Consider the following 14,730-nt stretch of genomic DNA (forward strand, 5'->3'; position numbering starts at 1 on the left):
AAGCACAGAGAAGCTAAGGAAGGTACCTAAGATCAGCTTGCACAGCTAGTAAATGAAAAAAGAAAAAGGTATTTTGACTCTCAGCCTCTTGTTCATTCAGTTAGAATAAGCTGCCTTTTCTTTTGGATCTAAAAGTGTGTTACCACCGTGTTTCTAACCTTCTTGAAGTGACCTTTGCCATTTATATACATATATATCACCTGTTATATAATTACCTGATATTTGTCTTTGAGTCTGTTTATTTTTAAGTAAATTTATTTGAACGAAACAATATAGTACTCACATCTTGTCAAAGCCACAAATGAAAGGTAATAAATAAAATAAATACCATACAAACAAAACAGCATCATTGAATTCTCTGTAGACAGAAGACCAATCCTGAGGGCTGCTTTTTGTTTAAAAGGCCAAGGAAACACAGTGTCAAAAAGGTGTTAAGGACCCATTAGCCCAAAACAGACTTTCTTCTCACTGTAATCAGGATTGAAAAGATTAGAGGTTCCATTTGACCCAGCCATCCCTCTGCTGGGTATCTTTCCAAAAGAATTAAAAGAATCATATCACAGTGATATATGCACATCTATGTTTATAGTGGCACAGTTTGTAACAGTTAAAACTTGGAAACAGTCCATTTGCCCATCAGTTGGAGACTGGGTAAAGAAGATACGTTTTTTTCTATAAAATGGAATACTACTCAGCCATAAAGAATGATAAATTGTCATTCATAGGAAAATGGATACATATTGAGGATATACTCCTAAGTGAAATAAATAAGTCACACATGTGTAAATACCAAATAGTTTCTCTGGTGTGAAAAACTATAATAGTACATAAGATCCTAATGATATAATTGACAACGTGAAATGGGAATAAAAGGGCTAAAGTGTAGGGAAAGTGGGAAGGGTAGGGAAAAGGTAATAAGGGAAAAGAAAAAAATAGGAGAAAATGAAAAAATGGAAATAAAGTGTTTGTAAATAGGGTGAAGGGAGGACAGTGACAAGGGGAAAAAATGAGAACCAAGACCTGTCATGTAAAGGTACAAGACCCCAATGATGAATGTAACTGTACAGTATACCTAAAAAGTACCAATAAACTCAACGAGAGAAAAAAAATAGAAAAGGGTTACTGTGTGATTCAGTATCAACTAATGTGGCTATGAATGAATTAGAAGTTATCTGTGTGCCACCAGTGGCACACACGCTGCAAAACACTGTGGTAGCACGTTCTGGCAGGCAGAATAATGGCATCGTCAAACCACGTCATTCAGACCCAAAAGATTTGCCTTTGGCCAAAATACAGAGGTGTGACATTTCCAGGTGGGATCCAGGAAAACAAAAAATCTTGAGGAGAAATAGAGAGAGATAGAGATCGAAATGGAGGTGGAGGGGAGAGAGAGATTAGATGATTAGATAGTAGGAGGGTGGGTGCTGGGAAGTATATTTGGTAAACTCAGACATCCCGTTTATTCCCAAACGGGATGGAGAGGATGCTCATAAGCCTCGGATTGACCACTAAGTACATTCTCAGAGTCTGCTTGAATGAAGACTGAGGTTATGGTCAAATGGACCATTGAGAGTTGGGGATGGGGCGATATTCAGAAAAATAAGGATGAAAACAGAAGGCCAGAGAGTCTTCAGGTATTTGATGACCTGGTTGGGGCGTTACTAAGGATTGAAGCAAATCTACATCATGAAAAAAAATGAAAGGAAAAGAACCCATGGATTCAGAGGTACTAGACAGCTTTAAACATGCTGCAAACGCTTGTACTCGATGCTAGAAACACTAGCGTCTTCCTGCAGCCTCCTACCCCCCAACCGCCAGATCCAGACCCCTACCCATTGGAGAAGAATGAGATCTCTGGAAGTCACCTCTGGAGAAGAAGAATGCACACAAAGAGCTTCACTCAGCGGACACAATGAGATTTCATTTTCTTCTTGTTTTACAAAGCAGTGGCATTGGCTGACGTGGCTGCGCAGCTTGGATTTCCTACGTTTTGGACTTTGTGTTGCTGTGCACTTGCCAGGGACCCGCCTCTGGAGAGTCCTGAGGAAGAGATCTCACAGTCTAAAGTCAAGAATCCATTCCTCACAAACTTCTGGGTGTGGGAATGAGGGTCGTTCTCCATGCTTACGGCCAACTGCAGGCTCCTCAGGCACTGTGTGGAAGACAGACCGAGTGAGAAAGAAAGACAGCAATCAAGACCCCCTGCTGGGCTTTCTGGGCTTGCAGATTCCTTTATTAGATGGAGAGCATTCTGGCTACACGAGGGCTGAAATTGATCCCTAGACTAGCATGATTTTGACTCTAAGGACTGGTTTCCATTTTATTTGGAGCTCTCTACGTATATCTGTATCAACATCCATATCAGTATCATCTAATCGATCTCACTGAGCTACATCCCCATACCTGTTCAAATTTTTAATTTTTAAATTTTTATATCTTTATTTCTTCCTATTAAGTATTGGTACATTGAAAGCAAACAGTACAGTTACATTTATCATTGGGATCGTGTACCTTTACATGATATGTCTTGGTTCTTATTTTTTCCCCATATCCCTGCCCTCCCTTCACCCCCTTCAGCCTTCCCTATTTACAGAGACCTTGTTTCCATTTTTTCTTTTTTCCCCATTTTTTCTTTTCCCTTCTTTCCTTTCCCCTCCCCTTACCACTTCCCCTTTAGCCATTTTCTTCCTCTTTCACACTATCAATTATACCATTTGAACCTTAGTTACACTTTTAGTTTTTCACACCAGAGAAACTATTTGGTATCTACTCAAATGTGTCCTGGGTTTTTTTTTGGTACTGGGAATCGGACTCCGGTCCTTGTGCTTGCAAGCCAGGTGGCGGAACCACTGAGCTAAATCCCTGGCCCCCAAATGTGTCCTGTTTATATTTCACTTAAGAGCATCGCCTCACTGTGCATCCATTTATCTATAAATGTCTCTAGCTTCTCATTCTTTGTGGCTGAGTAGTACTCCATCTTATATTCAAGTTTTTTTATTTTGAGACAGGATCTTGCTAAGTCACTAAGTCACCAAAACTGGGCTGGAACTTTTGATCTTCCTGCCTCAGCACCTCAGAGTGCTAGGATTATAGGCATGTGTTGCCGTGCCTGGCTTGGAAAATATATTTTATTTTACATGCAAAACACCAAATAATACCAATGCAGAAAGATGTTCCGAGCACTTCTCAATCTTATTCTCTTCCCCAGTAGTGAGAGGTGCTACTAGAAGTGTGGTGTGCATCCTCCGGGCATTTCCCTCTGCGCTGAGAAATTATATGCTCATCCTGTGTGGTTACTGCATTAGACCATGCTGCATACAGTCATCCTTTGGCATTGACAAGGATTAGTTCTAAGATCCCCTAAGAACACTAAAATCAAAGGCTGTGGAAGTCCCTTTTATGAAACGATAAAGGCATTTATATACAACCCATGCACACCCTCCTGTATACGTGCAGTCATCTTTGTATAATAATACCCAATACAATGTAAACTCCACGGAAGTAGCTGTTACATTATATTGTTCATGGAATAATTATGGGAAAAAAGTCTGTATATGCTCAGTACAGGTCCAAGCAATTTTTTTTTTTACTTCTGTAGTTAGCTGAACCTGCAAATACAGGACTTGTGGATGGGGGGGGCAATTGTATATTATTCTGCAATTTCCTTTTTCTTCTTTCTATTCATCCACTTATTTAATAAATATTGACCAGCTGGACACTGCTGTCGGTACTGATGACGGTAATCCCAACAGTTACACAGAAAGTACAATATGTCCGTATGCTTTTTGCAATTTAATCTGGTCATTATGCTTTATGCAGTTTGACTCTCCTAACTCTAGAAAGTAGGCACTGTTTATATACCCATTTTATGTAAGAGTAAACTGAGGCAAATATCAGTTAAAAGACATGCCCAAGGACACACAGTTACTTAGATGTAGAACCTGGATTGAAACTCCAGAAGTCCAACTTCAAAGTAGGTACCCTTCGATGCTACGCTCTATTATTATGGGCAGTGACAGGAGTGAAAACGTGCCTGGAGTTTTCATCCTGGTAGAGGGAAGCAGATCATAAATATATAATTTTTCAGGGAGTGATAAGTGCTAGGATGATAAGGAACATCGAGTAAAAGCTTCTTTGCTACGGTAAATATATGAACAAGCACTTAAGGGAGAGATGGAAATAATCTGTGTGGCTGTCAGGATGAAGACTGTCACAGGCAGAGGGAATGGCATGTGCAAAAGCCCTGAGGCAACAACGTACTACAGGAGCATCCGATGTAGCTGGAGTGGAGGATGAGGAGAGTGCTGGGAGATGAGAACAGAGAGGCAGCAACGAGATCATGCAAGGCCTTTTAACGTCATAGTCAGAAAGACATTTCACGATGAAGCTGCAGGATGTTATCTTATCTTATGAATAAGCCACTGCTTGTTTACTCTGCCCACTCATGGACATGTAGATTTTCACCTATTTCGAAGAAAGCTGCCGCAAGTATCCTTGCTTATCTGTGGCTTTGAGACCTAAGACCTCACATGCCTGGCCCATCACTGGAGATTCTAATTTAATTAGGCTGGGGTGAACCCTGGGCATTGATTTTTTTGTTTAAACCTCTCCAGGTGACGCTCATGCGTAGCTAGGGTGGAGAATAAGAGTTGCACATGCATTTCTGTATCCCTCTATCTAGGGCGGGTTATGAGAATTGGAACTGAGAGTTTGGGGGGCAGGCTCCTGGATTTTAAAATTTAATGAATGTGACCAGCCCTTGGCAACCAAGGAATTGGCTCAAGGTCCCTCCATGGATACCAAATCCACAGAAGATCAAGTCTTTTCTGTAAAACAGCCTGGTATTGGCATCTGACACACATCCGCCTGTATCGCTTCACATCACCTCAGGATTCCTTGTAATACCTGCACAATGTAAATGCTGTGTGAATAGTTGTTACACTGTGCTGGTTAGAGAATAATGACGAGAATGGTACGTGTTCAACACAGATGCAGTTTGCTTTGCCAAGTATTTTTCCACCTGAGGTTGATTGAAGCCAGGGGTATAGAACCTACAGATACAGAAGGCCGATTGTCCATCCAAATTGGCTTCCCAAAACGCTGTCCCGATTTACTTCTCCACCAGTAGAACAGGGTCCGAGTTTTCCACACCTTGCCAACCTTGATATTATTCATCTCTTGAATTATTTCAGCCTGGCAGACAAAATAATATAGTATTTCACTGTAGCTCTGATTTGTGTTTCCGTGCTTCCCAGTGAGGCTGAACATGTTTATTCACGTTCTTCATATTTATTCTGATTTCTTCATTAGTGATCCACTAAGCTTATATCTTTTTCACAGTAAAAAAATTTCCATTGTTGCTGGCAGCTGAAGTCTGACTTTTCTCCCCCTCAATTTATCTGAGACACCGAAGAGAAACTCTTCTGACCTTCTGGAAAGAGGCAATATTCCCATTTTTCATTATGAATCACACACACACACACACACACACACACACACACATGATCACCAAAGATAAATCTACACAAAAACGAAAACAATTCTCAGTTTAGCTCTAGCCAGTCATGGAGGAAGGGAGATGGATTTCCTTTGTTTTTGCAAAAAAGGCCAAGTTCTTGCTTCTTGTTCATCTCAATATATAGTATGGAAAGGGTTAACATCTGCCTGGCCTGTGCCTCCTAATGGGACACACACAGTCCCATTAGGTCCTAATGGTCTAATAGGGACTCCTAATGGGACACACTATTAGTCCCTAATGGGACGCAGTCCTCTTAAACCTGCTTAGAGGTCAAGTTCTCTCCTAATAGAAACCTTGAAGCACACAGGCTCTCATGAGTGACAAACAAGCATTTTCAATACATGGCTGGATGTGGGCCTGACTGGTTCTGTATCTTCAAGATCACTCAGATGTAAGTTAATAGATTACATTGTCTACATACATTTAACTTGTTTCTTGAAAAGAAAAGAAAAAAAAATAACAACTATTCTAACAGAGCTGGAGAATCTGGCTGAAACTCCACTCAGTGGTCATGAACATGGATGATAAGATCTTTTTGTTCCTTCTGTGTGAGTGTGGAGCATGTTCTAGTGTGTACAGAGACACCAAGAACTCTAAACACAGTCAACTCAAGGAATCATCACGTTTCCCATCATTGGAATCTTCACTCGGTGTGTGGGGCTGATCATGACCCATGTGTGAGTCTGTACAGGGTGCCCTTCTGTGGATGCTCCCAGGACTAAGTTTGTTTATTCTCAAAGCTCACCTTATGCCTAGACATAAGAACTTCACTCCCAAATAAAATGAAGCTCCACTGTATTACCAGGATCACTCAAGAGTGCCATTTTTGTGGCAGAGAATGAACCCTTGTCTTCTTTGTATCTGTACTTTGTCGTGGTCAATTGATTTTTCTGCTAAGGAAGTTCCATTGAATTCTGTGGAATGTTAGATAAATGATCATGACCCTGACCAATAGGGAGGAGGAGGGGAAAGGAGGAGGAGGAGGGGCAGGAAGAGGAGTGTATACACTTTCCAGGGAAGCAACCATAATTGAAACTGCTACTAGGTATCTTAATTGTGATACTGTGATACAATAAGAAATAAATATTTGCCCCTGTTTCTTGAGAATCTCACACCCTCACAGAAGAAGTACTATATTAAGAGAACCTTTTGTTCTAATATTTGGTCTTTGACCCCAGTTCCTGATAGAACTTCTAAATCCCCTGGAATTTCCTGTGTGATCTGAGCATCTTTTGTTCTAAGAGAAACTGTTTTTGGACTCCTAGATGCCTCAGGATGGGGCCCGGTTGTCAGTGGAACCAACCATGTGATTGGAAGTTTGGAAATGTCAGCTGTACTCAACCTCCAGGAAGGGGAAAAGGGCTGAAGGTCAAGCTAATCATCAATGGCGATGATGCCATCAATCATGCCTACATAATGAATCCTCAAAGATCCTGACAGGGCTCTGAGAGCTGGATTGCTGACACATGCCTGGAGTGTGTCATACCTGGAGAGAAGACATGAAGCTTCACACATTCCTGCATACCTTGCCCTACCATTCATCCATCTGGCCACTTGGCTACATCTTTTGTGATACACTTTATAGTAAACAAGTAAATGTAAGTGTTTCCCTGGCAAATTAATAGATTCTGAGGAGGAGGTCATAGGAATCTCTGACTTAGAGCTTGTCGGTCAGAAGCATAGGTCACAGTCTGGGGCTTCTAAATGGCATCTGAAGTGGGGGACATCTTGTGGGAACAAGATGCCCATATGACTGCAACTCTTGGTAGACAGTGTCAGAATTGAGTTAAATCATAGGACGTAGAGTTGAGTCTGCTGGAGAATTGCTTGACTAGGTAGGGAAAGAAAAACTGTTTGACATTTACAGTAGGGATGTGAAAAAGTCTTATTTTGTGGCCTATGTCCACACAAGCAAAAATGTTCCCTATTAAGTATGAACTACAAAGGACAGTGCCCTAACAACTTTAGAACACTTAGTTAATTTCGAGTGTGTGTTGCTTGACTTGGGCCCAGGAGTCTGCATTTTTACAAGCAATCAAGGTGAATTTGTTGTCTTAGACCTTGGCTTTGAGACACATGACCATTGAAAATAACCTAACCTTATTTGAATTCTCAAGGCACCAGGAGAAAGTCAAAGCCTGCAGGAGATCTGAATTTATTAGGACTGATAAATAGACTACTACAATATTTAAACAATTCACCTATGTGAGTCATCTCTCCACTTTCTCTAGCAACTTAAGGGCAAAGAATTTTCTGAATTTGAGACATGATAAGTTTCCGATTTCATTGATCAGAACCCTTCTGTCAACACAGTATTTTACCCAGAGCTATTGAATGGTTCAATGATTCTCAGTTCTTAGGAATCTGATGACATGAAACCTTGTCTTTCTTTGTTCGATCACCTTGTGGCTTACATAGATATCCTACAAAATTAGGATGAATGAGTTCTTTTTATGAGTTTGGGTAAAGACTGTCATGATCTGAGACTATTCAAAGACTATTTGAAGAACAGTTGAGATTTCGACTGTTTGGGTTCCAATCTATTCTCCAGCAGATTTGTTACCATCTTCTCAATAAGGATAAAGATTCTTTATTTTTAAAAGTAATTAATTTTTTGCAGTTCTGGGGATTGCATCCAGGGCCCTGAATATGCTAGGCAGGTGCTATAATCTCAACTTGAGACTAATATTTTGTTTTTACAGGCAAGGTCTTCACAATTTTTTAAAGGCAGTAGTTTACTTCCGACTATATTTTTAAAGGTAACCCAGAAGCAGGATTTTGTCTCATTCCAGGCTTGGTGTCCTCTGTATTTTCCCAGATCCTCTTGCTGTCTTTGAACTGTTACACCAGGGCTTCCTTGGGATGGGTTACATCTGCTGGGCGGTAACCTTATCCCCCTCACTGGCATTGACTTAGACGTAACAAGCTAGGATGATGAGTTTGCTGATGTTAATGAAAACTGACTACTCTATGAGCACCTACCGTCAGTGTGTTCTTCCTTTTGGACTTTGCCAGAGTTTGGAAAAGAGGGTTCTACTAGCATCAGCGCCTGAATCCCCAGAGTGGGAGTGGGGAGTGGAAAAATACAGATTCCTGGGACTCATGTCTGATTTAGCAAATTGGAAGCTTTTGAGCTGGGGCCTGGTTGAGCATTTCTTTTAAGCCTCTGTCTTATTAGTTCCACATTGTCATTCAATTCCTTTAGTAAACTAGGGCTGGGAAATTTTATTTCAAAGGGATTACTGAGAAACTGGCCATATTATTCACCTTAATGGCAGACAGAATTTATTTAATTCTCTAAGGATCAGTTCCTCCCTTTCTCTTCTCCTCTTTCTCTCTTCGTCTGTGTCTCTCTTTCTCTTCATCCCTCCTTCCCTTTATCTCTCTTCCTACTGCCTGTCCTTTGCTCTCCCTTTCCCTCCGCTTGTGTGACAAAGTTTAAATTTGAGTTTCTCCATGGAATTCTAACAATGAAAAGCTATTTTCTTTGATGACGTGGAGAGAAAGGTATCGAAAAAGAATCTGACCTTATAGATAAGGAAATAATTCTATTTTTATTTTGTTGATAGAGAAATGGAGTCTCAGAGAATTTAATTAATTGCCCAGATGGTCTGTGTGTTAGAAGTAGGATTTGGGTCCTAATTCTCTAACTAGAAACAGAGTTGACCCTTTCATACTTTTTATTCTGACTAAGAAAGTTTCAACCACAAGCATATACAGATCAGCATTTCTTCTCCATATAGAAACATTTATGCTAAGAATGGAGAAAGTGCTCACATATGAAAAATTTGGGTTCCTTGCTCAGACTTCTTGGATAATTCTCATACGCAAATAGATCTTTGAAAGTCAAAATGTCCACTGTAAATTGCAAAGTAGATAGCATGCAGGCTGCAGGTATGGTATTTGTTTTTTGCTTGTTTACTTCTGACCCTCACCATTGGTTGCCAATATTTAACAATCAGTTGCCTTTACATAAAAACTCAGACTTCCAACATCTCTTCATAAACAAGGCCATCATGCTAAGTGATAATAACTAGAATAGAGTGCTGGCCTCTCTCTTTAAACTGTGCTCTCCAGTTCACCACAGCCCCCAACACTCCTTATTGTCTGATGACTAGGCTGCTTCATTCGTGGATGTTTCCTGCCTGACTTGGGGACCCTGGGCCCTGCCTCATCAAATGTTTTTGTAAGTTGAATCTTCCCATACCACTCTCAAATAAACGAAAGCTGGAATTAGCAATAAGGCAAGTGCTATTTAATGCTTTTGTTATGGGGTATATTAGAAGGGCCACACTGGTGCAGAGGCAGTGTGGAGTTGTGGTTAAGAACAGAGCATGGGTTGGGGATTTAGCTCAGCGGTTCTGCCACCTGCCTTGCAAGCGCAAGGACCCAACAGAGCATGAAGAGCCACACTTAAACTCTGTCTTTCTGTTGTTTTTTGAGACAAGGTCTTGCTCTGTAGTCCAGGTTGGCCTTGAACTCACTATGAAGTCCAGGTTGGCCTGAAATTTGCAGTGATCCTCCTGCCTCAGCCTCCAGAGTGCTGGGATTACAGGTGTGTGCCACCATGCCTGGCTCAGCTCTGTCTTTACTGCTGACTAACTGGGAGATCTTAGACAAGTCATTCACCTCTCTGAGCCTGTTTCCTTATCTGCAAGATGGGGGTGATAACTTGTTTGGGTTGCTGTAAGGATTCAGGGAGGATTAATTCATGTAAGAGCTCTGAATGGTACCTGGCATACAGCAAGGTCTATATCAGTGTCACCTGCTATTATTCTATCTTTTTTTTTTTTTTGGTACCAGGGATTGAACTCGGGCCCTTGTGCTTCTGAGGTAGGTGGTGGAACCAGTGAGCCAAATCCCCGGCCCTACCTGCTGTTCTAACGTGATAAACTCAAGCAGTGATCTGGGGAGTGTGTATCTTCGCAAGGCCCCAGGAGTTGAGTCAAGACTTAGCCTCATTCCTTTGGAACACTGTCCTCTCTGAGTCTGGTGCATGAGTGCAAAGCCTGGAATGCTTTTCAATGGCACCCTGAATTCTTAGGTCTTCTCTTAGTCATGTTGATAATGATAGTAACACTCTGCTTAAGAAATGGTTTGCAGATTTAGTGCACCAACTAAAGAACAGGCACCAAACAGTGCACATTCTGTGGGTCATCTAATTAACCTCAGCAGTAACTTTATGAAACAGGAACAGGCTTCCAAACTGTGGACCACTGACAAAATACCATGACAGGGACCACATGGCCTGCAAGGCCTAAAATATTTGCCACCTGGCCCTTTAGAGAAAATATTTGTTTAGTCCTGTTCTAGGTAGAATAGATACAAGATGGCAGAATTTTAGTCCGCCTGGGATCCTGAATGACTGTGTGGAGGAGAGAACTTCCCCCGCCTACATGGCCCACGTAACATGAAGAAAACATGAAAACCTTCTGCTTTGAGTTGTTTGTTCCTGGAGCATATCTTAACCTGTTCTAACAGATTCCAGTGGACACTCAAGAAGGGCTATTTAATATCAGGAGGGATTGAAAAGCCCGCTTACTTCCTCGTGAAGTGCACCACACAAGAGATGGTGATGATGACAAGGCCGATGATGATGGAGGCAGTGGCCACCCACTTGGCATTCCGCCCCAGCCGCCGGGCTCCTTCGTAGTCGCCTTCGTTGTAGCTGTTCTGAGACTGGGAAACACAAAGGAAGAGCTGGTGACAACAGGTAACACACAAGGAAAGGTGTGAGGATTCTCAGGCTGACCTCATAAAGCTGCTCTACAAGGCCTTGGGGCCTGGACTCCTCTCCATGCCGGGATGAACAAATAACATGGTTATCACCTCGTTCAGGAAGCCTTCCTTCAACTGTAAGGCTGCATTCCCTGTCTCCTCTGCACTTCCTGATGACTTTCACCTTAGAATTTACCATGGCATATTTAAAGGGTGGACTGAATTGTTGGTCTCTATGTCCGAGCCAAGGGTGTTACTCAACTGGTACCCACAGATAGGGCTTTCCCAGCTACGAAAATGCACTAGTTGATAAGTAGCACTACCCTGAGACTTGTCTTCCTTCCCCAAGGTCCTAGCCATCCTGGCTCCTCCTCCATATCCTCCGGATCTCCACCTGATCCAGGCTCCTGAGGGTTACTACTGGGCTCAGCAGACCATCCTATCTGATTCTGTAACCACGCCAGATTGTTAAATATTTAAGTATTGTCTTTGTTGCTAGTACTTTGAAGAGTGTCTGGCACATTTCAAGAGCTCAAGAAATATGTATGAGTGGAATGAATGAGTGAATGAATCTATGTTTTCTCAGAAAATGTGAGTTCATTGAGAACATCATGGAGTTCCTTGTGCTGGCCCGATACCAGGCACAGAGGAAGACTGAGAATCCTTGTGGCATAGCTGCATAGATGAATCCTTCTCCCTTATAATAAGCCCTCTTCATCACTCCACTGCTAAGAATCACCTGAAAGTTGTGCTGCAATCCAAAGAAGACTGTTGTATGTGTTTAATAGTTATATTCAGAGGGACTCTCTCAGTGGCATAAATTACAGATTGCACTGGGAGCTTCTGTACTGTATTCTGAAATCACAGCGCTTCAGTAATCACTGTCCCCTTGTTGGACTTCAGCCGGGGGTGGGGGTCGGTATGGGGGGTTGGCGGTAGGCAGACAGTTCTAAGTCGCAGAAATACCTAGTGTACCGTAGAGGAGATTTTTGCTTTCAGAATCTTTCGTTAATTCTTGGAGTTAGCAGCTTAGTCAGCAACAGATCAGGAGACTCAGTAATGAGGCGAACTTGCTTTTAGCTATTTTGTGTGCAGGAGAGAGCAAGAAATTATCACCATGTCTGGGGCTTCCTGCAAGATGAGTTCCAGAATGGAGTCCCAAATTCTAGAGTTCTCAACCCCGAGGGCTTATTAGAACCGTCTGGGTTGTTTACAAAAGTAGCTATCTTTCTGGATCTTACACTGGAGAGACCCCGATTTAACTGGTGTGGGTACAAGGCACAGTATTTTTAAATTTTGGTAAATCATGCACACACTTTACCATTTTGGTGGCTTAAGTACATCCACACTGTTGCGCAGCCATCGCCCACCATTTGTTCCTGGAACTTCCCATCTTTGCACACTGAAACACCATTCCTGCTAAATGTTTCCTCCCATTCCACCCTCCCCTCTGGCCCAGGCAACCACCATTCTGCATTCTGACTCTGTGACTTTCATTCTTCAGGGTACCATAGGTAAGTGGCATCACATAGAAGCTGCCCTTTTGTGGCTGGCTTCTTTTTCTTAGTTCATTATCTTTGGTGTTCGTCCATGGGTCAGAATTCCCCTCCTTTGTAATGCTGAGTAATATTCCACAGTATAAACACATTACATTTTGTACATCCATTTTTCATGTATGGATACTTGGGTTGCTTCTGTATTATTATGAAAGTTTTACGTGGATGAAAACCTTTGGGCTAGGCAGTTATTCTTAATGTCCTCTGAGTCAAGATGCTTACTACCTTTAAACTTATACAAGGAAGTATGGAGTACCTCTTGAAGCTTAGAGAGACCTGAATTCAAGTTCTATGTCATAGCAGTTGTGAGAACTAGGGCAAGTTATCAATCTTTCTAAGGGTCAATGCCTGCATCTGTGAATATCCTCCTGTGTTACTGCTGGGGGCAGTAGTAATAGCACTGGCTTCCTTTTGGAGGAGTCAATGAATTAATGCATGAAGAATGGTTAGCACTAACCCAGAACATAGTATATGTTCAATAAATGTTAGCTTTCACTGTGAATTGCCACTTGCTTGCCTTGTTCTTATGCTAAAGCTGAGATCTTTGGGATACAACAGAAACATCTCTACCCTTTGCTGTATCAGAATCTTTGAAGACCCAGTTGGAGAAGTTGTTTTAAATGCTTCACGATTGAGGTCACTGCATAGACTATTAGGAACCCCAAATTCAGAGCTCACAATCTAGTTTAGATACTATAAAGTTTTGCCATCCTAGACTGATCACTATTGCTTTATGCCTCCTGGAAAACACAGTCATAGTGATGCTTTTGTGCTGTTCTAACAAAAGGAAAAATCGAGAGCTCTCCCCTTCCACAAACAATGTCAACTCGTGGGTTTTTGGATAAGGAAACAGTTTCATGTTCTCAGCAACTGACCAGAATGGGAGAAGAAGAGCAGGTCTGTGCTATATTGAAGGGCAAGCACATCCGTCATCTGTGCATGGCCCATGAGCTCTAATGAGAGGAGGGAGAGGTAACCTTAGGCCATTTGAGTTGTTGGGCGCAGGTCGGCAGAGCCGTGCTGACCACCTGGCTGAAGGGACTTGGGTGTAAGCTCCAGATGATTCCTGCCCTACATACATCATCAGCTGCCAGTCCAGACTGGCATCTTACATAGGACCCTTCTCCTTGCAAACCACCATCTTTCTGGGGATCATAATGGAGGCCTTGAGTGAGTCCAGAATGGGGCTACTGTTGCCTTGAAAACAGACAATTCCAAGTGTGGACCTGTCTCTTTCTATAAGAGCCCCCCTCTGAATCTATTTCCTTGTCTGGTGCTTGGAGATGGGGCCACCCTCAGTTAAATGTGCTGGATAAATTCAAGGATACAGGGGAAGGATCAAGTAGAAAACCTTAGGATTCTCAAATTTCTTTCTGAAGATCTTCTGCACTTGAGGGTCTCAGGCTTAAGGGTAGAGAACAAGAAACCAAAATAATTTCTTTTTCCTTCCCTAAGATGTTGGTTGTATTTCTTCTTTTTCCAGTGCTGAGGATTGAGCCCAGGGCTCCAAGCATACTAGGCAAATGCTCTACTACTGAGCTGCACCCCTGCTCTGGCCCTCAGCTATAATCCTCTTTCTCTTCCAGCTGGGATGTCATACAAAGGATTTTTTTGGGGGGGTGGGGCACATGCCACAAACTGAAATGGTACAAACAGGTCTTAAAAAAAATGCACAAATTCTAAATCTTTAAGAGCTTAGAACATAAACTGTCTAGAGTGGAAGAACTACAGGGAATCAAGATGGTTTTAGATATTCCTAATTTATATGATCTTATTTATTCTTTTCAAAAGTTACTAATGCTATTTGTGAACATAGAAAATAGTTAAATGCTATAGAAACATATATAGAAAATAGTAAATCTTTTCCCCTAATCTTGTTTCCTAGTTTTAGTGGTTTAGGGTATTTGCTTTTTTTTTTTTTTTTTTTTTTTTTTTTTT

The 14,730-nt window shown here is 41.8% G+C and overlaps 1 protein-coding gene across 2 annotated transcripts in view; it reads right to left on the minus strand.

Annotated features, from left to right (window-relative positions):
* Window positions 1-1,054: 1,054 nt before the first annotated feature.
* Tmem233 (transmembrane protein 233) overlaps window positions 1,055-14,730 on the minus strand; it is a 35,244-nt gene continuing 21,568 nt past the window's right edge. Inside the window, exons 2-3 of one of the 2 annotated variants that reach the window (XM_010604076.3) lie at window positions 11,061-11,197; window positions 1,055-2,152 (exon numbers count right to left, since the gene is read on the minus strand). In XM_010604076.3, coding sequence (XP_010602378.1) covers window positions 2,146-2,152; window positions 11,061-11,197 — 144 coding nt within the window. In that variant the 3' untranslated portion in view covers window positions 1,055-2,145. Of the gene's footprint in view, window positions 2,153-3,118; window positions 5,432-11,060; window positions 11,198-14,730 lie in introns of those variants that run through there. The other variant, XM_033762411.1, reaches the window with a different exon arrangement.

The sequence above is a fragment of the Fukomys damarensis genome, unplaced genomic scaffold (assembly GCF_012274545.1).
Source record: "Fukomys damarensis isolate Sample0158 unplaced genomic scaffold, DMR_v1.0_HiC HiC_scaffold_12, whole genome shotgun sequence".
NCBI classification, from domain to species: Eukaryota; Metazoa; Chordata; class Mammalia; order Rodentia; family Bathyergidae; genus Fukomys; species Fukomys damarensis.